The sequence below is a fragment of the Sabethes cyaneus genome, chromosome 2 (assembly GCF_943734655.1).
Source record: "Sabethes cyaneus chromosome 2, idSabCyanKW18_F2, whole genome shotgun sequence".
In the NCBI taxonomy this organism is placed as follows: Eukaryota; Metazoa; Arthropoda; class Insecta; order Diptera; family Culicidae; genus Sabethes; species Sabethes cyaneus.
Window position 1 is genome coordinate 211,418,242 of NC_071354.1, and position 25,258 is coordinate 211,443,499.

At 41.8% G+C, this 25,258-nt stretch overlaps 1 protein-coding gene across 1 annotated transcript in view; it reads left to right on the forward strand.

Moving 5' to 3' along the window:
* LOC128738853 (glutamate receptor 1-like) overlaps positions 1-24,963 on the forward strand; it is a 136,201-nt gene extending 111,238 nt beyond the window's left edge. The window contains exons 4-11 of the mRNA XM_053834297.1: positions 5,791-6,177; positions 11,219-11,561; positions 12,344-12,606; positions 12,933-13,026; positions 13,118-13,428; positions 13,549-13,793; positions 24,486-24,825; positions 24,898-24,963. Of these exons, the coding sequence (XP_053690272.1) occupies positions 5,791-6,177; positions 11,219-11,561; positions 12,344-12,606; positions 12,933-13,026; positions 13,118-13,428; positions 13,549-13,793; positions 24,486-24,825; positions 24,898-24,963 (2,049 nt within the window). The remainder of the gene's footprint in view (positions 1-5,790; positions 6,178-11,218; positions 11,562-12,343; positions 12,607-12,932; positions 13,027-13,117; positions 13,429-13,548; positions 13,794-24,485; positions 24,826-24,897) is intronic.
* The last annotated feature ends 295 nt before the right edge of the window (positions 24,964-25,258 follow it).

Sequence of the window (25,258 nt, forward strand, 5' to 3'; positions counted from 1 at the left end):
AAGACCATAACAAAGAAAGCTACAGGCGAGAAACGACCGAAATACAACAAAAAGATGACAAAAAAGACGTCAAACGGCGTCGAAATGATAAAAAAGAGATGACATAAAGACTACATAAGAACGACAAACTGATAGCATTTTATAGACGATAAAAGGACAGTGACGAGGTGACGACAAAACAGCGATGTGATGACAATTAGGCGACGTTGACGAAGAAAAAATCGAAAGACGGTAAAATACAATAAAAAGACGCCTCTAAAGTCCAAGGAAGCGAGAAAAACTGCAAAATGAAAGCAAATAAAAGGCGAAAAGGCGGCGAAGAGACGATTAAAAAACGTCAAAACTGCGAGAAGAGAAATCAAAAAAGGCTAGAAATGAAGGCAATAAGACACCAATGAAAGCAACCAACAATACCTCAAAAGATGGTAAAAATGACTACAAATCGCTAATAAAAGACAAAAAGACAAGGTTCCAGAAAGCTAGATGTTAAAATGAACGAGAAACGTCAGCCAGTCAGTCAATCAGTCAGTCAGTGAGTCAGTGAGTCAGTCAGCCAGTCAGTCAAATGAGTCAGTGAGTCAGTGAGTCAGTGAGTCAGTCAGCCAATCAGTCAGTCAGTCAGTCAGTCAGTCAGTCAGTCAGTCAGTCAGTCAGTCAGTCAGTCAGTCAGTCAGTCAGTCAGTCAGTCAGTCAGTCAGTCAGTCAGTCAGTCAGTCAGTCAGTCAGTCAGTCAGTCAGTCAGTCAGTCAGTCAGTCAGTCAGTCAGTCAGTCAGTCAGTCAGTCAGTCAGTCAGTCAGTCAGTCAGTCAGTCAGTCAGTCAGTCAGTCAGTCAGTCAGTCAGTCAGTCAGTCAGTCAGTCAGTCAGTCAGTCAGTCAGTCAGTCAGTCAGTCAGTCAGTCAGTCAGTCAGTCAGTCAGTCAGTCAGTCAGTCAGTCAGTCAGTCAGTCAGTCAGTCAGTCAGTCAGTCAGTCAGTCAGTCAGTCAGTCAGTCAGTCAGTCAGTCAGTCAGTCAGTCAGTCAGTCAGTCAGTCAGTCAGTCAGTCAGTCAGTCAGTCAGTCAGTCAGTCAGTCAGTCAGTCAGTCAGTCAGTCAGTCAGTCAGTCAGTCAGTCAGTCAGTCAGTCAGTCAGTCAGTCAGTCAGTCAGTCAGTCAGTCAGTCAGTCAGTCAGTCAGTCAGTCAGTCAGTCAGTCAGTCAGTCAGTCAGTCAGTCAGTCAGTCAGTCAGTCAGTCAGTCAGTCAGTCAGTCAGTCAGTCAGTCAGTCAGTCAGTCAGTCAGTCAGTCAGTCAGTCAGTCAGTCAGTCAGTCAGTCAGTCAGTCAGTCAGTCAGTCAGTCAGTCAGTCAGTCAGTCAGTCAGTCAGTCAGTCAGTCAGTCAGTCAGTCAGTCAGTCAGTCAGTCAGTCAGTCAGTCAGTCAGTCAGTCAGTCAGTCAGTCAGTCAGTCAGTCAGTCAGTCAGTCAGTCAGTCAGTCAGTCAGTCAGTCAGTCAGTCAGTCAGTCAGTCAGTCAGTCAGTCAGTCAGTCAGTCAGTCAGTCAGTCAGTCAGTCAGTCAGTCAGTCAGTCAGTCAGTCAGTCAGTCAGTCAGTCAGTCAGTCAGTCAGTCAGTCAGTCAGTCAGTCAGTCAGTCAGTCAGTCAGTCAGTCAGTCAGTCAGTCAGTCAGTCAGTCAGTCAGTCAGTCAGTCAGTCAGTCAGTCAGTCAGTCAGTCAGTCAGTCAGTCAGTCAGTCAGTCAGTCAGTCAGTCAGTCAGTCAGTCAGTCAGTCAGTCAGTCAGTCAGTCAGTCAGTCAGTCAGTCAGTCAGTCAGTCAGTCAGTCAGTCAGTCAGTCAGTCAGTCAGTCAGTCAGTCAGTCAGTCAGTCAGTCAGTCAGTCAGTCAGTCAGTCAGTCAGTCAGTCAGTCAGTCAGTCAGTCAGTCAGTCAGTCAGTCAGTCAGTCAGTCAGTCAGTCAGTCAGTCAGTCAGTCAGTCAGTCAGTCAGTCAGTCAGTCAGTCAGTCAGTCAGTCAGTCAGTCAGTCAGTCAGTCAGTCAGTCAGTCAGTCAGTCAGTCAGTCAGTCAGTCAGTCAGTCAGTCAGTCAGTCAGTCAGTCAGTCAGTCAGTCAGTCAGTCAGTCAGTCAGTCAGTCAGTCAGTCAGTCAGTCAGTCAGTCAGTCAGTCAGTCAGTCAGTCAGTCAGTCAGTCAGTCAGTCAGTCAGTCAGTCAGTCAGTCAGTCAGTCAGTCAGTCAGTCAGTCAGTCAGTCAGTCAGTCAGTCAGTCAGTCAGTCAGTCAGTCAGTCAGTCAGTCAGTCAGTCAGTCAGTCAGTCAGTCAGTCAGTCAGTCAGTCAGTCAGTCAGTCAGTCAGTCAGTCAGTCAGTCAGTCAGTCAGTCAGTCAGTCAGTCAGTCAGTCAGTCAGTCAGTCAGTCAGTCAGTCAGTCAGTCAGTCAGTCAGTCAGTCAGTCAGTCAGTCAGTCAGTCAGTCAGTCAGTCAGTCAGTCAGTCAGTCAGTCAGTCAGTCAGTCAGTCAGTCAGTCAGTCAGTCAGTCAGTCAGTCAGTCAGTCAGTCAGTCAGTCAGTCAGTCAGTCAGTCAGTCAGTCAGTCAGTCAGTCAGTCAGTCAGTCAGTCAGTCAGTCAGTCAGTCAGTCAGTCAGTCAGTCAGTCAGTCAGTCAGTCAGTCAGTCAGTCAGTCAGTCAGTCAGTCAGTCAGTCAGTCAGTCAGTCAGTCAGTCAGTCAGTCAGTCAGTCAGTCAGTCAGTCAGTCAGTCAGTCAGTCAGTCAGTCAGTCAGTCAGTCAGTCAGTCAGTCAGTCAGTCAGTCAGTCAGTCAGTCAGTCAGTCAGTCAGTCAGTCAGTCAGTCAGTCAGTCAGTCAGTCAGTCAGTCAGTCAGTCAGTCAGTCAGTCAGTCAGTCAGTCAGTCAGTCAGTCAGTCAGTCAGTCAGTCAGTCAGTCAGTCAGTCAGTCAGTCAGTCAGTCAGTCAGTCAGTCAGTCAGTCAGTCAGTCAGTCAGTCAGTCAGTCAGTCAGTCAGTCAGTCAGTCAGTCAGTCAGTCAGTCAGTCAGTCAGTCAGTCAGTCAGTCAGTCAGTCAGTCAGTCAGTCAGTCAGTCAGTCAGTCAGTCAGTCAGTCAGTCAGTCAGTCAGTCAGTCAGTCAGTCAGTCAGTCAGTCAGTCAGTCAGTCAGTCAGTCAGTCAGTCAGTCAGTCAGTCAGTCAGTCAGTCAGTCAGTCAGTCAGTCAGTCAGTCAGTCAGTCAGTCAGTCAGTCAGTCAGTCAGTCAGTCAGTCAGTCAGTCAGTCAGTCAGTCAGTCAGTCAGTCAGTCAGTCAGTCAGTCAGTCAGTCAGTCAGTCAGTCAGTCAGTCAGTCAGTCAGTCAGTCAGTCAGTCAGTCAGTCAGTCAGTCAGTCAGTCAGTCAGTCAGTCAGTCAGTCAGTCAGTCAGTCAGTCAGTCAGTCAGTCAGTCAGTCAGTCAGTCAGTCAGTCAGTCAGTCAGTCAGTCAGTCAGTCAGTCAGTCAGTCAGTCAGTCAGTCAGTCAGTCAGTCAGTCAGTCAGTCAGTCAGTCAGTCAGTCAGTCAGTCAGTCAGTCAGTCAGTCAGTCAGTCAGTCAGTCAGTCAGTCAGTCAGTCAGTCAGTCAGTCAGTCAGTCAGTCAGTCAGTCAGTCAGTCAGTCAGTCAGTCAGTCAGTCAGTCAGTCAGTCAGTCAGTCAGTCAGTCAGTCAGTCAGTCAGTCAGTCAGTCAGTCAGTCAGTCAGTCAGTCAGTCAGTCAGTCAGTCAGTCAGTCAGTCAGTCAGTCAGTCAGTCAGTCAGTCAGTCAGTCAGTCAGTCAGTCAGTCAGTCAGTCAGTCAGTCAGTCAGTCAGTCAGTCAGTCAGTCAGTCAGTCAGTCAGTCAGTCAGTCAGTCAGTCAGTCAGTCAGTCAGTCAGTCAGTCAGTCAGTCAGTCAGTCAGTCAGTCAGTCAGTCAGTCAGTCAGTCAGTCAGTCAGTCAGTCAGTCAGTCAGTCAGTCAGTCAGTCAGTCAGTCAGTCAGTCAGTCAGTCAGTCAGTCAGTCAGTCAGTCAGTCAGTCAGTCAGTCAGTCAGTCAGTCAGTCAGTCAGTCAGTCAGTCAGTCAGTCAGTCAGTCAGTCAGTCAGTCAGTCAGTCAGTCAGTCAGTCAGTCAGTCAGTCAGTCAGTCAGTCAGTCAGTCAGTCAGTCAGTCAGTCAGTCAGTCAGTCAGTCAGTCAGTCAGTCAGTCAGTCAGTCAGTCAGTCAGTCAGTCAGTCAGTCAGTCAGTCAGTCAGTCAGTCAGTCAGTCAGTCAGTCAGTCAGTCAGTCAGTCAGTCAGTCAGTCAGTCAGTCAGTCAGTCAGTCAGTCAGTCAGTCAGTCAGTCAGTCAGTCAGTCAGTCAGTCAGTCAGTCAGTCAGTCAGTCAGTCAGTCAGTCAGTCAGTCAGTCAGTCAGTCAGTCAGTCAGTCAGTCAGTCAGTCAGTCAGTCAGTCAGTCAGTCAGTCAGTCAGTCAGTCAGTCAGTCAGTCAGTCAGTCAGTCAGTCAGTCAGTCAGTCAGTCAGTCAGTCAGTCAGTCAGTCAGTCAGTCAGTCAGTCAGTCAGTCAGTCAGTCAGTCAGTCAGTCAGTCAGTCAGTCAGTCAGTCAGTCAGTCAGTCAGTCAGTCAGTCAGTCAGTCAGTCAGTCAGTCAGTCAGTCAGTCAGTCAGTCAGTCAGTCAGTCAGTCAGTCAGTCAGTCAGTCAGTCATCCAGAAAATATGTTGAAAAGACCACTTATTTGCCAGCAACTTTTATAATACTTTCAATTTCTATTTATTCATGCATTCTTGTTACCCACAGTTCAACAGAACTCATTTAGCTCTACACGCTTATTTGAACGTTACAAAAAGAATGCATATTAATTAAAACACAGAACTTAATAGCTTCCGTCGTCAAGCAAAAATGCAACCCTTTCTTATGAACCCCGCCAGAGTCACCCTTCCCCAGTTCCGGGAAAAAGTAAACCAATATCTAGTCCGAATTCCAGTCACGGAGCAACACCCAACCCCGGTTTATAATAATGTTCAAACGTGTAAACAGAGTTTTCCGTACAACTTTGTTCGACAAAAGTTCTCTGTTCTCCTGCTAACAGTAAATATGGTCAGATTACAATGTGTTGCAAAAGTTTTTGCTGCAATGGAAAACTGCTAACTACCAGTGCACATCGGAACCGGTACCTACCATTCTACGACCGACGACAAGAAGCGAATTCAGTTTGTAATAACTTTCAATGATGGAACCGGCCGGCTGGCATGATGAATGAGCATTGGAATTTCTGTTAAACCATCGACGAACAACGACGACGACGAAGACGACGGGCAGACCTCTTCTCGTTAAGCCCAGCATATGGCAATCAAACCACAAAAGAAAAGATGGAAGACCTCTAATCAATAACTCTGATGAACCAACAAATGAAATATCGACGCGAAACAAATCGGCAGGTTCTTCCTCTTTTGTTGCCAGGAAACCCATGCATCATGCCATCGAGAGCAACATTCAGTCCACCACCGTCTGCTTTTCGTTGCTATTTTGTTGGTTGAGGGTTTTCAGGAAATATCATTCCTGTCTTGTAGATTGTATCTATTTATAGGTACGTGATTTATAGCCAACCTTGTAATATACAATCAGGAGCGTTTAGCAGCGAAGTGGCTAATATCACTCACTTTAAAACTAGCGTAGTTCCGGGTTCGAATTTCGAAACGAACCGTTTTAGTTACGCACATTGTTCCTTCCAAACCAAAATTTCTTTCCATTTCATCGACACACGTTTCCGTTTCGTTTCTTTCATTCCAGGTGATGGATGACCGCTGGGAGAGCGAAGTGATCGAGTACGGTGCGATCAATATCACCGGCTTCCGGATTGTGGACACTAGCAAAAAGTACGTGAAGGAATTCCTCGACGGTTGGAAGCGGCTCGATCCGACGACGTCGCAGGGCGCCGGCAAGGAACTGATTTCCGCCCAGGCCGCGCTGATGTACGATGCCGTGTTCGTGCTGGTGGAAGCATTCTCGAAGATTGTCCGCAAAAAGCCGGACCAATTTCGGGCGTACACCATGCGCAACCGCGGCCCGTCGTTCAGTTTGCCGACGAACGGAACGCGCACTCTGGACTGCAACATGTCCAAGGGTTGGGTCACCCCGTGGGAGCATGGCGACAAAATATCGCGCTATTTGCGAAAGGTGAGTTGGGGTACGGGCGTGCGGGGAGGGCATGCATCCGGTCGATAGCGCGAGCCAGAAGAGATGAATTTGATCGGGGTGAAAGACATGGGAAAAATCACCGACTTCAATGAGGTTTTATTTGATTGGAAATCGAAAGGATTTTTCATCAAATTATTTATTGCAAGCGTCAGCTAGGTTTTACTTTTTATCTATTATTACAGCATCTATTCGAAGGAGTCATGAGAATAACCAGTGTGATGTATGCTGGTATTATCGTGCCAACGGAAAGCCGATTTATAATCCAATTTCGATTTATAATTACATTTCGCTTCTAAATTCTAAATTCATAATTATTTTACATGTTTCCGGTAGGTGTCTCTTTTATAACTTTGGAACAATTCTAACAAGAGTAAAATTTCTAATATAATTCTATCAAATGACTCTCCTGTGCATTTAAGTGCACAGCTATTCCGATTCCTTTAACCATTTTGGCCTACCGCAGTCGATTTCGTATTGAAAGTTTATTGTGTCTACTGCCACGTTGGAATCATTATTTTGTTTATTTAGAACAGCCTTTTTGTGCTCTTTCACGCGGAAATTAAATATTCTGCGGGTCTACTCTTGATTGAGATCAAATCGAACCAACAACAAGTGTGAGTGTGCTATAAATAAAACAGAATTGATGCAAAATTTATTGAAATCGCACAAGATTTAATTGAATTAAGTAAAAATTAGAATCACTTTCGATCATTGTTGTAATGCAAAGTTTAATCGAGATTAGAGGAAATAAAGATATTATATAAAGGATTGATTAAATATTACTATTTTAGGGCACAATGTGGCTTAAGTGTTTGTTAGTATTCTAACTTTTAATTTCAGCTCACTTTTATCTTTTAACTTACCGTCGCCACGCATCCAGCCTTAACGCCTCCAAAGTCTACGTCATTGGTATGCATCGTAAACTTCATAATTCTTTTCATTGTTATCATTTTTTCCAACAAATTTAGTAACTTTTCCAAAGCTTTTCTGGTTATATAATTCCTAAAGACTGCGATAATATGTCAACCTTCCTCGAGTTATTCCGATGTTTCTTGGAGGACTTTATGTTGTCCTTTCGCTATAACTTTGTATAATTTTCAAAATTTGATTCATACATATGGACAGTCATGGCCACAAATCAAATTGTTGTTAACGATACTCTGCTGCTCACGATACGATCACTGATGCAACTCACACAACCATCACCATTTACATGCTCTCTCAGAGAGAAGCAACGTACTCTCAAAGCAATTTTCATCATTTGTTGAAAGTGAAACAAACTTGTGTGCGCTGAATTGATTTATGCCTTCTCAGTCCATTTAATCTCTATCCAAATTCAAAACCAATCTTCCAATCCCAATCCCAATCCCAATCCCAATCCCAATCTCAACCCCATTTCCCAATCCAAATTCCAATCCCAATCCCAATCCCAATCCCAATCCCAATCCCAATCCCAATCCCAATCCCAATCCCAATCCCAATCCCAATCCCAATCCCAATCCCAATCCCAATCCCAATCCCAATCCCAATCCCAATCCCAATCCCAATCCCAATCCCAATCCCAATCCCAATCCCAATCCCAATCCCAATCCCAATCCCAATCCCAATCCCAATCCCAATCCCAATCCCAATCCCAATCCCAATCCCAATCCCAATCCCAATCCCAATCCCAATCCCAATCCCAATCCCAATCCCAATCCCAATCCCAATACCAATACCAATCCCAATCCCAATCCCAATCCCAATCCCAATCCCAATCCCAATCCCAATCCCAATCCCAATCCCAATCCCAATCCCAATCCCAATCCCAATCCCAATCCCAATCCCAATCCCAATCCCAATCCCAATCCCAATCCCAATCCCAATCCCAATCCCAATCCCAATCCCAATCCCAATCCCAATCCCAATCCCAATCCCAATCCCAATCCCAATCCCAATCCCAATCCCAATCCCAATCCCAATCCCAATCCCAATCCCAATCCCAATCACAATCCCAATCCCAATCCCAATCCCAATCCCAATCCCAATCCCAATCCCAATCCCAATCCCAATCCCAATCCCAATCCCAATCCCAATCCCAATCGCAATCCCATTCCCAATCCCAATAGTAAACCCAATCCCAAGTAGTTTAGTGTGTAAAACATTCGGGTACCAACCGAAAGAGCGTGGGTGCGAGTCCCACCTTCATTCATTTAACCATTCTTAGCACCAGACACTGCCTTCCTTTCCAAAAGAAAATGATCAATTTACTCTACATCAAAATCATGTTTGTTTGCAAATGCACTGACACTGAAAATTGATATATTTTCTACTGAAACGCCTCATGTTTTTAGTAAAAGTACTGAAAATGTCGAGCTGGCGTGGCATTTCGCCTATTTTCAATAGCAAATACTTTAAAATCAACAGATTTCTTTACTGAATTCAACGCCCAGAAGATATTCCGAACGATTGGTGAAAAAATCGCTGGGTTACTATTACTCAAAGTTTTACCACCTTTGTGATGCTCACATTTTTATATTTTATGACCGACCTTCCCGAAAGACGTCATAACTCAAGCAGCAATTTAAGTTTTATTACGTTCCTCTAGTAGTTTTCATGACCAATTTCATAAAACCGCAAATAAAACTGTGGGCTCCACTAGAACTTTCTGATGGCCGCTATAAAACTTCCTTCCGACCAATTTCCATAACCTCTTGAAGAGTCAGGCCATCAGCACAAGTAACTTTATTACGCTCTATTGAAAGCTGTAATAAAAACAATAATGCTATTCTCTGTTTGATGGCAATATCCTTAATCTATTGAAGCTTTTCGCTTTGTTCGACAAAGCTCTGTAGCACAAAACTTGCTGTGTAAATCACGCAGACAGCTTTATTAACCCCTCTAAGGTCTACATCATCTTTAGCACCACAAAATTCACTAAAATGGCCATAACTTTTTTATCTTTCAATATTTTTTCACCAAATTTGGGAATTTTGCCGAAAATATTTTCTATTTTCATAATTTTCATCTATAGATAATGGCCATATGTCATATGTTCCAGGAGTCATTCCGGAGTTCCTTGGGGGACCGAGACATGGCTTTTTTAGATAAAGTTGCCAAATGTTTGAAATTTGTTTGAAATCTGTTGATTTTTGTAAACATATAATCGACTGTGAACATATCAGTTACTTTGCCGCAGTTATGAGCCAAAGTGCGTGCCATCCGTATCCGAGGGGACACTATAAATCTGGAACCGGTTCCCGTAAAGGGACGTTTCAGCATCAGTAAAGCATGTCGTGTTGCATATCAAAAAACATCAGCATTCGACAAAATAGCGATTGGTGATCATCTCATGTCTCTCAGAGGCCATGTGGTCGATTCCAGGTCCCGGACAAGTTTCTCCGAAATCCGTTCAGTGCTTAAATCAGAAAAGAAATCCTCCCCGGGCACGGAACCGGAATTTTGCGGTGCTAAAAATGATGTAGACCTTAGAGGGGTTAAATTGAAAATTGCAAAGCTTTACTGTTAGATCATCCTGATCAATTTGATTTACAGCGACAATAATAAAATGTCCGAAAGAATACACGAATATAATAAGAAATATTCGAAGGAATACAGAATAACAGGTTTACCTCGATAGTACGTACCCTTGATAATACGTACATTTTCCAGCAACACTTTACTTGCTTTATTCTAAGCTCTTCAAAGGGCAAGACCATTGATTAAAAAAATTAAAAAAAACTTCTATACTAAGTCAACATCACTAAAATATTTATTTATTAAATAGTGTATGGAAGTTTGCCAATTTCATGCAATATTAAGCATAATACAACAAAACCTAAAATTCGATTGTACGTACATGTCGATAATACGTACGTTAAACGAAGCAAAGGTATACGTATTATCGAGGTATACCTGTGTAAGTTTCAGCAGTTTCCGTAGTTGTGCAGCATATGCGCAATAAATTTTATTATGTATATTGGAATGATATATTGCTAAAATTAACGCGCCATCATAGTTATGCAATTTTTGAAAACCAGTTATATTTATACATTTTATTTCGATTGATTGATAATTTCTGTAACTCACAGTTTGTTTTAATGAATTGTTGTTCGGCGACCAAAAAATGCAAGAGAATGGCAATATGGCCTCTCAGAAAAATGATTTCGGTGTTGAATTCTAATATTCTTCATAATAGCAGTTACTTACTTCGGAAATTATCTGTTTCTGTCAATTTCTTTAATTTCTGTTTGCCGGTCATGTGCCTTCATAATTCATCGGTTTTTCGGTATAACTCATGAACAAACAAAAGCACCTATCGTGAAATTTTCACCAGTAATTGATAAAATATCGATGAAAAAAACAAAAAATATTTTAAAAACTTTCTATGAGGTATAACAGAGTTTTATGTCAATTCCGATGTAATGGTTAGCGTTCACACCACTCTCGCCCGATGCTCGGGTTAAACAGTCAAGGCTTCGAATGAAATGCGATGATTGATACCTGGTAGTCAACCAGCCGTAGGCCCCCAATCCTTTGAGTGCGCAAAATATAGTTCCACCTATTAGATTTCTGAAAAAAAAATCGTGATTTTGAACGGGTTTCCAGTAACAAAACTGCGTGTGAAAGATTAATGATTGTACACAATCACCGCAAACGTTAGCAGCCTAAATAAATCCGATGCCTATGCCAGGTGATGTTTTCCAAAATCATCGTTCAAACTTAACAATAATATAATTTAAAATGCAACACAACAACACTTTGTGTACGCCAAAAGCGTTTATACATCCAATCAAGAGTAATTTCCCAAAATTTACTCTGCAGTGAGCATCCCCGAAAATGCACTAAATTCCCTGGCGTTAGCATATTTATGATACCAGCTGCATCGATATACACGGATGATAAACGAACTGTCCGATGTCCGCAGCGCATTTGTGTTATTTATGCCATAGACACCATCAGACCTTATCTCGCCCGGTGCACTACATTGTCTCTCTTTCTCTCCTTGTTTTCCGGTCCGGTTCGGTCCGGTCCCGTACAGGTGGAGATTTCCGGCCTCACGGGAGACGTAAGATTTAATGAAGATGGCAAACGACAGAACTACACACTGCACGTAGTCGAGATGACGGTGAACAGCGCCATGGTCAAAGTGGCCGAATGGTCCGACGAGAACGGCCTGACACCGGTGGTGGCCAAGTACACCCGGCTGAAAACGGACATGAACTACGAGAAGAACAAGACCTACATCGTAACGACCATCATCGAGGAACCGTACATCATGCTGCGCCAGCCCGAACCGGGCGAAACGCTGGAGGGCAACGATCGCTTCGAGGGCTACTGCAAGGATCTGGCTGATTTAGTGGCGAAAAAACTTGGCATCAACTGTAAGTATCACCATTGCAACACTCGTCTAGCCACATGTGGATGTATGTGTACGCAGAAAGAACGTGGGGCACCTCCTAGGCTTCGGGGATGTGCTCGGTGCAATTGTGGGTACCGTGCTAGGAAAAACCGGCAGTGATAAATGGGTCTTTAGTGTGTTTATTGTTATTTATACTTTTCGGGAGAGTTTTGGAATGTGATGCCCTCTGGCACTGCATTTTTGCGGCTTTGTTTTACTTTGCAATTGCTTTGTCCTGTAAGCACTGTCCACACAAAAAAAATATGTTTGCAATGCTCTGGAATGGTTTGGCGAGACCAACTTAATTTCTATGCCGCACCAGACGATGAAGATCGTATTTTATCATTTACTGTTGTTGGGAGTTTATCAATAATCATTTCGGAGAAGCCAAAGGGCATAAGCAATCACTTTTCAACGGTACGAGTGTGGGGTTTTAACCTAACATTTCGTTTATGGAACAGTATCATTTAATATAGATAATTTAGGTTTCTGCATGAATAACAACCTCTGATGGTTGTTATTCATAAATAATAGCCATTTGAGGCAATATAGAAAATCATATTCCCACGCACGGTCTCCACAGCCATATTCTAAGTTGCTACCGGTACTGGTGAACCTTTATTGGCAAACGGTGAAACCCATAAATTAAATTTTATTTTTCATTTTACCTCCACGGCAACGCCCGGCAACTGCATCCGATCCGAACCAACGAACTACCGGCCACCGTGTGAATGGACTCATATCGGTACACACGCACCGACACAGACGAACTGCGCATCGTCAAGGACGGTCAGTATGGCGCCGAGAATCCGGACGTAAAGGGCGGCTGGGACGGCATGGTCGGCGAATTAGTCCGAAAGGAGGCGGACATCGCAATCGCATCGATGACAATTACCTCCGAGCGGGAGCGCGTTATCGACTTCAGTAAGCCGTTCATGTCACTCGGTATTTCCATTATGATCAAGCGGCCGGTTAAGCAGAAACCTGGTGTGTTTAGCTTCCTCAATCCGCTGTCGAAAGAGATTTGGGTAAGAGCCAACCTAGCATTAAATTACCTGCCGCCGGCCAACGTATCTTATTACCCTTTCATTTCGCTGTGCACAGTGTGATTTAAATTTTGACTTTAATTTAAGTACAATCGAAAAACATTAAAAACCCTTTTTTCCGTTTGGTCACAAGACAATCCCACTGTGCACACCATGCACAAAACCAATGTGCGGCCCTAGCAAACAGCACAATTGATGATATTTTCTCCTTTCATATCTTTCTCGCCTTCGGGTGCCGTCCAATTCTGCAACCGTGTTCCATCATAAACAACACACACACTCCCCCACCGGCCCGGAGGCCACAACAGATCTGCGTCCTGTTCAGCTACGTCGGCGTCAGCATTGTCCTGTACATAGTGTCACGCTTTTCACCGTTCGAGTGGCGGCTAGTTAATTATAACGGTAATTAATTTTCGAGCATCTAATTCGATCTGTAGCTCTTTTCATTCCCCCATTAACCTAGACAAAGGAAACGCGTTTGGCCTACTTGCAGGCGACCAGCCGGATGCTGTCCCCCAGGCTACGGTGAATGAGTTTAGCATTCTAAACTCGTTTTGGTTCGCCCTGGGCGCCTTCATGCAGCAGGGCTGCGACATTTCGCCACGCTCGATCTCGGGCCGGATCGTCGGTTCGGTTTGGTGGTTCTTCACGCTCATCCTCATATCGTCCTACACTGCCAACCTGGCGGCGTTCCTCACCGTGGAACGAATGGTCACGCCAATCAACTCACCGGAAGACTTGGCCTCGCAAACCGAAGTCCAGTACGGCACGCTCATCCACGGTTCCACCTGGGACTTCTTCCGGGTAACGTGTCACATTTCCTGTCATTTCGATAATTTTAATTGGCCATAAATTAGCACGAGTGCTACAAACAGCATAATTTTCCGCCACTAACTAAACATTGTAACCCCATCTTCGTTACAGAAATCGCAAATTTCCCTCTACAGCCGCATGTGGGAGTACATGAACTCGCGGAAACACGTGTTCGTTAAAACGTACGACGAAGGCATCCGCCGGGTGCGAACGTCCAAGGGCAAATATGCACTGCTCATCGAGTCACCCAAGAACGACTACACCAACGAGCGGGAGCCCTGCGACACGATGAAAGTGGGCCGCAATCTCGACGCCAAAGGATTCGGTATCGCCACACCTTTGGGATCACCGCTAAGGTAAGTGCCGTAGTGTGCCGCTCTTAGCAGTTCTCGCACTCGGCTGGTTTAATTTGACTGCCAGCTCAGTTTGATGTCAAGTGGGTGCTGGTAGTAGTGCTGGTGGGTGGTTGTTTTCTCCCTTCCCTTACTGAAGGGAGAAGCTTTTTCTGGTTTCTTCTGTGTTGTGTGTGCTGCACCTAGCGGAAAAACGATGCATGAATTTGAAAAGCTTGCGGCCATGAAGCTTTAGGCTGCATGGTTACTCTGTTGGAGTTTTCCGGGAAATATAAAATAGTAGGAAAATAAAGCTTTTTGCTGCTAGTTTATCGCAAATTTAGGAAGCTTTATTGCAAAAGTATTTTTTATAACTACGGTTGATTGGAGACGTAGGAATAAGCTAGGTCTAGAAATCCTTCATTTGAATTAAAACGGTCTTGAATAGCGTTTCTTCGAAAGAACATTTTGTCTGCACCCATAAATTTGTTATTAAAACTTTGTCAAAAACAGTAGACTATTAGGCAATCACCTCGGCTAAAAATTCCTGCGGTTCATCGCTGCAACCAAATAAAATTGTCTCAAACGATCAGAACGCAATTTTGAATCACGAAGAGATTAACGTTCATACTAAACTGTAATTCTAAGGATACATTTTGAACATAAACACACTCTCAATTTTTTATAATTTCCAAAGAATGTTTTTTTTTTTGACATTTTATTGGACAATTCTCTTGGTTTACATGCATTCAATTACTCAGCAAACACCAACTCGTATATCAATGTACGAAAATTATCGTCGTTGACTTTTAATAAATTCAGGATCGTAAATAGAGCTTAGTGAAAACCATACAAGTTTACATTCTGTCGTATTTGACGATTGCAAGTGATTGACCTACGATTTCCAATGCGTCAAATAATTTTAAGTCTACATCCATTTTCGACTCGAAAATAGGCGAAGAAATTACTGGTAGCTTAACTTGTTACAAAGAGATGGTCAACGTAACCAAAATGGCGTTTATTGCATCCGAAGTACAGTTTAATTGTTCTGTAAACATGACTGAGATGGATTTTTAAAACAACTATAACTTTTGAGGATACAAACAGATACAGTCAATTGACACATGCTTTTACAGGTTTTTTGTTGTACTTTTAGGTAGTAGTTGTTTGATCTGCCACCATTTGCCACTTTGGGAAATATTTAAGCTCAAAGAAGTACTATTTTTCACCAAAAAAGCTCAAAATTTCCGGAACTTTAGAAAATAACATATAATAATGTTCTACAGAAACGTTGAATTTAGCAAAACAAACAACTTTCTAGAACACTATGAACACGTAAACATTGACCAGAATAAGTTAGGGTTTAAAATCTTTTTAAAAGGGTTTGTCCACGAATAACGCTTCATAGATAATTTCCATGAAGAGATACAAGTATGGTGTCTTTAACAAAGTTGTGTGTATTCATATTTACTACAACTTTGGCAAAAGTACCAAACTTGAATCTCGTATCTGACGTTTAAGGGAATTAATCACCCAAAGATTTCTCTCACAAGAAGGGGCTTGTTATACCAAGAAATGTTCCTAAAGACACTACATGCGAAAAACTTTACGTTTCGGCGCAATATCACATGATCACGTATTTCGCTGTTTGGACCACTGGGCACAGGGGTGAGGGGACTCAAACCAACATAAAATAAATTCATGCCTCCAAATACCATCACATGCTAAATTTGGTTTCATTTGCCTGATTAGATCTCGTGTTATGAGGAAACTTGTACTTCATTTGTCTGGGATCCCCCCTTCATAAAAAAGGCAAAGGTCCTAATTCATTATAGAAAAAATTCTTGCCTCCAAAACCTCCACATACCAAATTTGATTCCATTTGCTTAATTAATTCTCGAGCTTTGAGGAAATTTATGTTTTATTTGTATGGAAGCCCCCCCTCTTAGACAGGGAAGGGGTCTCAGTACACCATAGAAAAAATTCTTACTTCCAAAAACCCCTACTTGCCAAATTTGGTTCCTTTTGCTTAATTAGTTTTAGAGTAATGAGGAAATTTGTATATTATTTGTATGGGAACCCCCCTTCCTAAAGCGGAGAGGGGTTTCAATTCATCGTAGAAAAAATTTTGCCCTTTGAAACTCCCATATGCCAAATTTGGTTCGATTTGTATTAGTTCGAGATTTATGAAGAAATTTGTATTTGCCGTACACTACCATGGAGAAATTCTGACAACCTACCGCGCTATACGGACCTGTGCCTCCTAATAGGAATTACACCCCTCGAAAGGCGACGTAAAGATATCATGGCTCGAACTGCTCAAAAAATCCTCTGCGGTAGCTATGATTGTCCAACCATCCTGTCGATGCTTCAACTTTATTGCCCTCGTCGCCCACAACGCCATCAACAGCTTCTTCGGTTGAACGCGCACCGCACAAATTATAGCCAGCATGAACCAGTTCGTCGACTGGCTCTAGCGTATAACCAGGCTGATTTGAACTTTTAATTTTTTGATTTTCGGTAGTTTTTGTTTATGTTCGATATTTGTAACTTTGTGTTTAGTGTTCTGTATTGACCTTTGTTTCTCCAGACGAAAAGATATTGGGTTTTTATGCCGGCTTGAAAACTGCTGTGTATGCATTTCAATGAATGGCTTTTCCCAATCATGAATATATTCATTAAGACATTCCTGTCGGATAAAGTTCTCAATAATAAATAAATAAAAATAAATAAATTTCATTTGCATGGGAGCCCCCCCTCTTAGAAGTGGAAGGGTCTCAGTACAGCATAGAAAAAAATCCTACCTTCAAAAAACCTCCAATGCCAAATTTGGTTCCACTTGCTTGATTAGTTTTCGAGTTTTGAGGAAATTTGTGTTTCATTAGCCCCTGCTCTTACGCCCTCCATAAAATTGTTCTCTTACCCCCTTCATGGAATTGCTGATCATTTTATCTATCCAACGACATATAAATTGTTCAGTTTCGATCAGTAGTTTAGTAGTTATTAGCATTTGAAATCTTTTATTCAAACGTTACCTTCTATTTTCGTTTTCACAAAGTGCTACCCCGTCCCAGTATAGTAAACAAAGACGTAGTCCAACGTCAAAATTGTTCATATACCTTTTTTCTAAAATTCTTCTTCTTTCCTTATCATAGAATCTCAAACTAGAGAGAATAAAAAGAATCTCATGGATAAACTCATGATGGTTTCAATACTATTGGAAAATGAGGGTGAATGGGGTACAATGGGCTACTTCTCGTCATTTCCGCGCTATAAGACCATCACCAATCGATTTCTCGTGATTTTGACGTAGAACTACGTCTTTGTTTACTATACTGGGACTGGGTAGCACTTTGTGAAAACGAAAATAGAAGTGTAACGTTTAAATGAAAGATTTCAAATGCTAATAACTACTAAACTACTGAACGATACTAAATATTTTATATCTCGTTGGATAGATAAAATGACTACCAATTTTATGGAGGGGGTAAGAAAGCAATTTTATAGAGGGCGTAAGACGGGGGGCTCCTATACAAATGAAACACAAATTTCCTTAAAACTTGAGAACTAATCAAGCAAATTGAACCAATTTTGGCATATGGGGGTTTTAGAAGGATGGATTTTTTTCTAGGTAAGAATTTTCTCTATGGTGAATTGAGACCCCTCCCCTCTTTAGGAGGGAGGGTTCCCATACAAGCAAAAGGCACAAAATTCGGCATGTGAGTGTTTTTGGAGGTAAGAATTTTTTCTATGGTGTACTGAGACTCCTTCCCCTTCTAAGAGGGGGGCTCCCATACAAATGAAACAAAAATTTCCTCATAACTCTAGAACTAATTTACCCTTCCTTCATGCTGAATTCTAAATTTACCCACTGAAGCCTCCTGAAAGTGCAAAAGTCCCTCCTATAGTTAAGTGTACTGGTCAGTAGAACGAATGAGTCCTCGCCAGGGACGGCTATAATATGGGATAGTACTGGCAGTGAGGAATAAGTGGATAAAGTAGATCAAGCTTTGAAGGAAGGGTAAACCCCAATACACACAAGCACGCATAAAATTTAATAAGCATATCGCTCATTCAATAGCGATTATAGCAAAAAGAAATGCAGTGCGGGTCATACAGCAAACACCCGGGCGATATCACAATAGATCAACTATACTGGTCGCAGTGATGAGTCCACACAGGAAAAAAAATCATGCAAATGGAACCAAATTTGGCATGTGAGGGTTTTTGGCGGCAGGATTTTGTTTACGATGGTTTGAGACCCCTACCTTTTATGATGGTAGGAAGATAAGGACTCTCATACAAATAAAACTGAAATTGTTGCGTATGTGTCATATTTTCTGCTATGTAACAAGCGGTAAGCTGTGAAAGTAAACTAGTAAAACCCTCTCGGAACACGAGACAGAGAATCGACGCCGCTAACTTACGTGCCGGTTGCCATTAATGTCAAAAGAGAAGGACATTCGAATAGCACGTCATATTTGCTATTGGCTTTAATGCGAATTAAAATAAGATGATTGAAACATGTCAAGCTACGCATAATCATATTTAATTCAATAATCTGTGGGCTGGTCATTCATTACTATTTCATTCAACCTTTATGATGCACACAAGTGGTTTTTAAAAGAAATCTTTATGGTTTTCAGGCGTTGTACTTATGAACCCCTGTCCACGTATTTTCAAAGCCACCATTGCATTCAATGAAGAATTGAATCTGAATATTTCGCTCTTCTCTTTTAAACGTTCACTTAAATAATTGCACTCACAGATTCTTTTAAACATACATATGCCAGAAATGCAGTTTACATTAGTCTTTGATCATCGGATATAGTCCTACGTCACCCTTTCGTACAACCCTTAGGGATGTATACCTTGTAGTTTTTCTATGGTATAATGAGACCCATCCGTCTTTCAACAGGGGGGATTTTTTGTATGGTTAATTAGAACCTTTGCTTTCTTTAAGAAGGGGAGATCCCATACAAATGAAATTCAAATTTCGTCATAACTCTAGAACTAATCAAGCAAATGGCACCAAATTTGGCGTGTGGGGTTTTTTGGAATTTTGGAATTTATTTTGAATTTATTTATTTTATGATGCTTTGAGACCGCTCACCCCTATGGTAGGAGGATAATTCATTACCTTTTCAACCTTTATGATGCACATAAGTGAATTTTAAAAGAAATTTCTATATCTCAAAGGTTGTAGGCGTTGTACTTATGAACCCCCGTCCACGTATTTCCATAGCCACCATTGCATTAAATGAAGAATCGAATCTGAATATTTCGCTCTTCTCTTTTAAACATTCACTTAAACAATGGCCCTCACAGATTCTTATAAACATACATATGTTAGAAATACAGTTTACATTAGTCTTTGATCTGTTGATCTGATGTAGTCCTACGTCACGCTTTCGTACAACCTTTAGGGCTGTATACCTTGTAGTTTTTTACATAAAAAAAGTTACTTTTTACCGCTTAACAATAGCGGCAACAAAAAGTTCCGTTTTTTCGGTCGATTCTACCCACTGTGCAGCGGTTGCCGGTAGGTGGAGAAATACGTCAGAAATTTTGTTCAACGAATCGCAGAACAGCATATAACAGCAGGAAAAACTACAACTGGGCTGTGGAGGAACATCTAAGGTGCCATTGAAATCATAGCGAGAGAGGTGGTACACAAGTAGCACACTTTAGGTCCATTTAGTTGAAGCAACCGGATTACGACTAAAATTAGTCATAATACGGTTACCACAACTTTGTAACAACCGTGCTAGTAGGGTAGGCGCTGTTGGAAACAGCTGGTTTGGTGCTGAATACTAGAGAGTTACAGATGAAAAGAAGCAGACCAAGCAGACTATATGTTGGAACAGAGAATGGTATAGAAAGATTAAAACTACGGAAAAAGAACCCACCGTCTAAGAAAACGCAAGTACGAGGAATACGTGCTCGCTAGCGCAAAGTAGCGATTCACCACCAATGACACCAGATTAGAGACCGTTAGCGGAGTTCTCCATCGGCCTATACCAAGCTGGCTTTTGTGAGGGTTGCACCACAACGGACCGGAAGTTTATCCTCCATCAGTTACTAGACAAGTTCTAGGAGTACAATTTGTATACTCTTTATCTGTTTGTGGACTTTAAGGCAGCGTACGCTTCAGTCAAACGAAATGAGCTGCGGAAGATAATGCTAGAATATAGTTTTCTGACGAAACTAATTAAGCTGGAAAGTAACGAGACTATCATCAGGAAATCTCACTTGTTTCTTGGTTTTGTGGATGACGTCGATATCATAGGGATCAACCGTAAAGTAGTGAAAGTGGTCTTAAGGCATTTCAAGTTGGGCAGCGAAATTGGGACTTACCATTAACACCGCCGAAATGAACTGTACATGATTGCTGGCAGAGAATATGGGTGTTCAAATGGTGTTGGTAACACGATGGAGCTGGATGAGGTACGATTTAAAATCGTTTAGGAATTCGCATACCATGATACCCTCGTGACCTGTGACAACGATAGAGTAGGGCGGGGCATAAGTGCGTTGTTTGAAGTTGGCATCAATTTTCGTGCGATATAAAGAAGGACAACAGCATAATATATTTTATAGTGATACAGTAACTCAATATCTTTACATTCAACTATAAATCGTCTGCGGAAATAGTGTTTTGCAAAATAAATTCTTCTTTCTTCTGATCAAGTGCTGATTTGCACTTTTACCCCACTAGCGGGGCAAAAGTGCGAAGCTCGAATTCATGAAATTAGCACAACAGTAGCTAACAAAACCATATTATCTCCAATCTGCTGTATATTTTGGTGAGGAATATTCTCAATTTGCACTTTTTCTATTTTGCGCTGGTGTATTGAAGCCTCCGTCAGATCGAAACTTTTCCAAACGTTTGTTTTTTGTTTTATCAGCGGAAAAACATTGTTGTCCTCCGGCCAACATCTGTAGAGCACACAGTTTTCTGCAGATCTTCCATTTCTAGTATCTGTAATATAGTGCCTAAAGTTGTATATAATTAGCTATACATTTTTGCCTCGTCCATGAATCGCACTTTTGCCCCGTCCGTGAATTACACTTTTACCCCGCTAAGCGCTTGACGGGATTAGATTAAATTACGGAAAAGCGAAATATATTTTGTAAATTCTTTTCACCGTATTTTCAAAACAGATATATGAGGAATGTAAAATGCTGCTACAAAATTTCAACAAGTAATATCCTCCTGTTGATATCGTAATTGCCGTATAACGAAAAATTACATCAAAACCGCCCTAAAATAACATTTGCATATAACTCAGCAACTATGCTTCGTAAGCAACCAAATTTAACGTTAGATTCAAGCTGTCAAAGTAGTCACCCATCCACGCCAATGTAGTTAATTTACTCGGAATCTGCACCGATAAATCATTAAATCGCACTTTTACCCCTCCTTACTCTATAAATCGCGAAGTAAAACGACAAATTGCAGTATCGAATCAGGGTTTCTACGGATTACGTATCCAGCTGGACCCCTCTAGTTTGCAAACTGGAGCTCTATAGAACAGCGAATGCTAGGTTTTTGAGCGTAAAACGCGCTGAAAGAGTAGCCGAAACTATCAGGAGAGAACCAGGAAAAGGCCGTAGACTCCGGGGCGGCCATAATTTAAGGTGCTACACATAAACATATTCCTTCTTAAAATTGAAAACGTATGAAGGTCTGTGCCTAGGGGCACGAACGAGAGGCACACGTAGAACTACGAATGTAGGTTCAATCCGACAAAAGTTGACAATTTGCAAATTTTTGTCAAGCAAATTTTTAATGTTTACTGTATTGTAATAAATGCTCTGAAACATTCCTAAAAATTTGATATTAGAAAACAAGTTTAAATTTCTCAAATGCCCGTGCTCTGTATATCTGTTTCATCCGTTTCTTAGAGTTTATAGTTCCACAAAAAGTTTAATCAGGTTAAAGTCACGCTTTTTTTAGTGATTGGCGATGATATCGCATTTTGAAAATTTTTGTGTGATTTGTAACCCTAGTTAACTTTAGGTACCTGGCTTGAAAAAATGTTAACTAGCATACTCAAAACATGAAATATTTGTCATTGGATGCACAGCTTATACTTGAACAGAAAAAATAAATAAATAATCCGGGATATAATTTACCACTGATGCACATTCGACAATTTCCTTGAAAACAATTGATATATTGCACCATTAATTGTAACAGGTTGATTTGAAATATAATTACCTTTCAACTAATATAAGAACAACGAACTAAAATTATAACAGTTAAAATATCATCAATTAGCTAACGTCCTCTACACATTAATAGTTCTTTTTGACACTCTGTTTATCATTTATTTCACTTGACAGCAATACTATCGCAAGCATGTATACAATTGCATGCAATTAATTGTAAAGCAACAAATGAAACGCTCGAAACCTATTTTCAGATCAGACAATCGCTAATTCTTCCTCACTTTCAAAATTGGTGCATCATGTCACATGCATGAATATTCCGTCAACCCCAGTCATCAGTTTTGAAAAAATTCTTGCAGTACGTGGATACAATCGTGTGAAAGATAGGGTTAGTCGCTCACTTTTTTTATAACTGTTCTCATTCAGGACATCAAATTAATCTAGGTTTAAAGCGATCCTAAGAAATTTTGCTAGAACGAGAGGTCTTTAACACTTTTTCTGGCGTGCTTCCCAGGCACAAATATAAAGTTAGTATAAATCTGAACGTCGTAAAGAATCTTCGACCTGTTGGTACGAGAGGTCTCGGTCATTTTTTCTGAAAATAAAGTAATCGAAGAAATCACAGTAAACAGATGGTGTATTTAACTGTCGTCCCTACCTGTGAAGCAAAGCAGTCACTAAGAAAATATATGGGGATATTTGACCTTGAAACTTTCCGTTAATTTTCACTAATTTTTGATTGAAAAAGAAGATTATGGTAGAAACCACATAGTTGCTACTCCTATTATGAGTCGATGGGTACCTAAACCATGGAAATCCATTCATATTTGGCAGAGCTATAAGCTTTCAAAATCATTCAAATTTTCGTGACGCTCGCATTTTTTGATTTTTTGGTCGTAAAACGAGTCTTAGTGAATAATCTGAAAATCGATTTAATCACTGTTAAAATTATAGCAACGGCAATGCGTTTTCGAAAACTTGTTAATGTGTTTTTAGTCCGAAAAAACGAACAAACGTCACAGTATGATTTGACCTCACTAATGGTTCTTTGTTTATTGCATGCTCTAGCAACTGGCTTCAACTGCTATAGCTAGTAGACAAAAATCAAGCTGCTTGAAAGCTGGTTTGGCAGTCGTTGGTAACAAAAACGCAAACGACATTCATCATGCCAAATCACATTGCCTCAAGTCATCCGTCACACGTGCACGCCCAATACCAACCGGCAGCGTAGCGTCGTCGCGCAGTAAATGGAGGGAAGGTCCCCTGCCATAAATGCGGCGGTGTATGAACAGAAAATGACAAATTATGAACTATGACCCACCCCGTACGTACTCGACATGCAATTGGCTCTAACGGTGGAATCGTGTGTAAGAATCTAATCAGATTAGCTTACCATCAGGAATAATTTAGACTTTGTGACAAATGAACCAGCCAACACTAGAGGAAAGTAATTTATTTTAATCTGATTTCTTTCACGTTTTGCAATTTCGCTCTCAAAAGGCAAAAGTTTAGAAGTCAAAGTCTCAATGTACAATTGATTTCATTGTCCTTGTCATCAACATTCACGTACAGAATAGTGATGAATGAGCCCAGTCCGGGCTTCTCCCTGCTAGAAAATAAATCCCCGCAAACCGAGTGAGACTGCAGCAATCTCATCAACACTTCGACGAAGGAGGATGCCGCTTTGTTGACTGTTCCGTCACGAAATCGGAGTGTATGGAACAGTGGACAAGTAGTTTAGTAGGCAAACATGAGTGTACACAACAATTTTGACTGCTGATGTATGTACGTACAATGAATAGCCCGACGATGAGGACGTCGGTGGACGGTCGGTTGGAAGACGCAAAAGCGAACCAACATAATCCCGATGCCGAACACTGCGGGTGTCTACGGGAAGAAACACACAAGTTGATGATAAAAATGTCCCAGTTGGTGAAGTGAACCGTGCCCGGTCGCTTTTCTACACCAGTACGTGACATTCAATTGTGTTTTCGTGTACGGCCTACGAAAGTATAGCAAAGGGCAAACAGATCAAACGGATTTCTTTTCGGAAGTGCCATAAAAGATACTGCCACTATTAAAGGAATATTTTTCTTTTCCGTAAAAAAAATCGTGCAGAAAGTTTTTCCCTTTGGTCTTGATGAAGACAGAAAAAAAGCCCTCGTGATGTGTGTCAACGTTGAGAATTATCACGTCACAAAGCACTTACGTGTAAGTTTTCACATCGTCAACTGTTGTGTGTGGGAAGGTGTAAGGAAAAATAGGAAATTTAGTACCAAATGTTCCACTGATAATAACCATGCGACCACATAAATTTACATTTTATGGAGACGCCGTATGTTTTACTTTAAGGGAACGAACCAGTTGGTTCGTGAAGCTAGCCGGAAACAAAAATAATATTTTTCAAGCAATAAAAACAACATTAAAATGCAAATCAAGCTTTACTTCAACATTTTAGATTTTTCAAACCCTAAGCAATGCAGTATATTTTTATTTTGTTTTAAATAAAAATGTTCTAATTTTTGTTTCCCTCATTCACAGGGATCCAATCAACCTGGCTGTACTTTCCCTCAAGGAGAACGGAGAACTCACCAAACTGGTCAACAAGTGGTGGTACGATCGAACAGAATGCAAGCACAGTGAGAAGCAGGACGCCTCACGCAATGAACTATCCCTGAGTAATGTGGCCGGAATCTTCTACATTCTCATTGGAGGACTGCTAGTGGCCCTAGCCGTAGCCCTGGTGGAGTTTTGTATGAAAAGTTCCAACCGAGCTTCCAACCGCATTCCCCTGTCCGATACCATGAGTTCGAATTCGAATTCGAAAAACAGACTGACGATGCCACCGACAACCCGAGAATACGACAACGGTCGTATTGGTGTAAGTATTCTCCCACACGGTCCCGATCGCTCCGTGGCATACTGCAATATTAATGTTCAGTATCCTTTCTAGTACTACACACCGTCGACACACTCCGATCCCGATCCGATCCACGCCAACTCGCATACGCAGGTTTGATGTAAGGAGCCGCCGGAATTACGCCTATGACGACCACCGTACGCACCGACCATTCGACAGATCGTGGCCAACAGTCAGCATGACACGTCCACCCTGTTGAAGCAGCGGGTTTCCGCGGGTGGTCCAGGAGCACCAACCGGCAGCATCATAGGACCCGGCGGCGTGGTGCACGATAATTCTGGCTTGTAAAATTCTTCCCGAACCTACCAAAAACAAACAAATCTTCGCACACACATCCAAAACCAAAACGAATGGAAGCTAATCCTACCGTGGAGCAACCGAAGGCTTGCCAGCC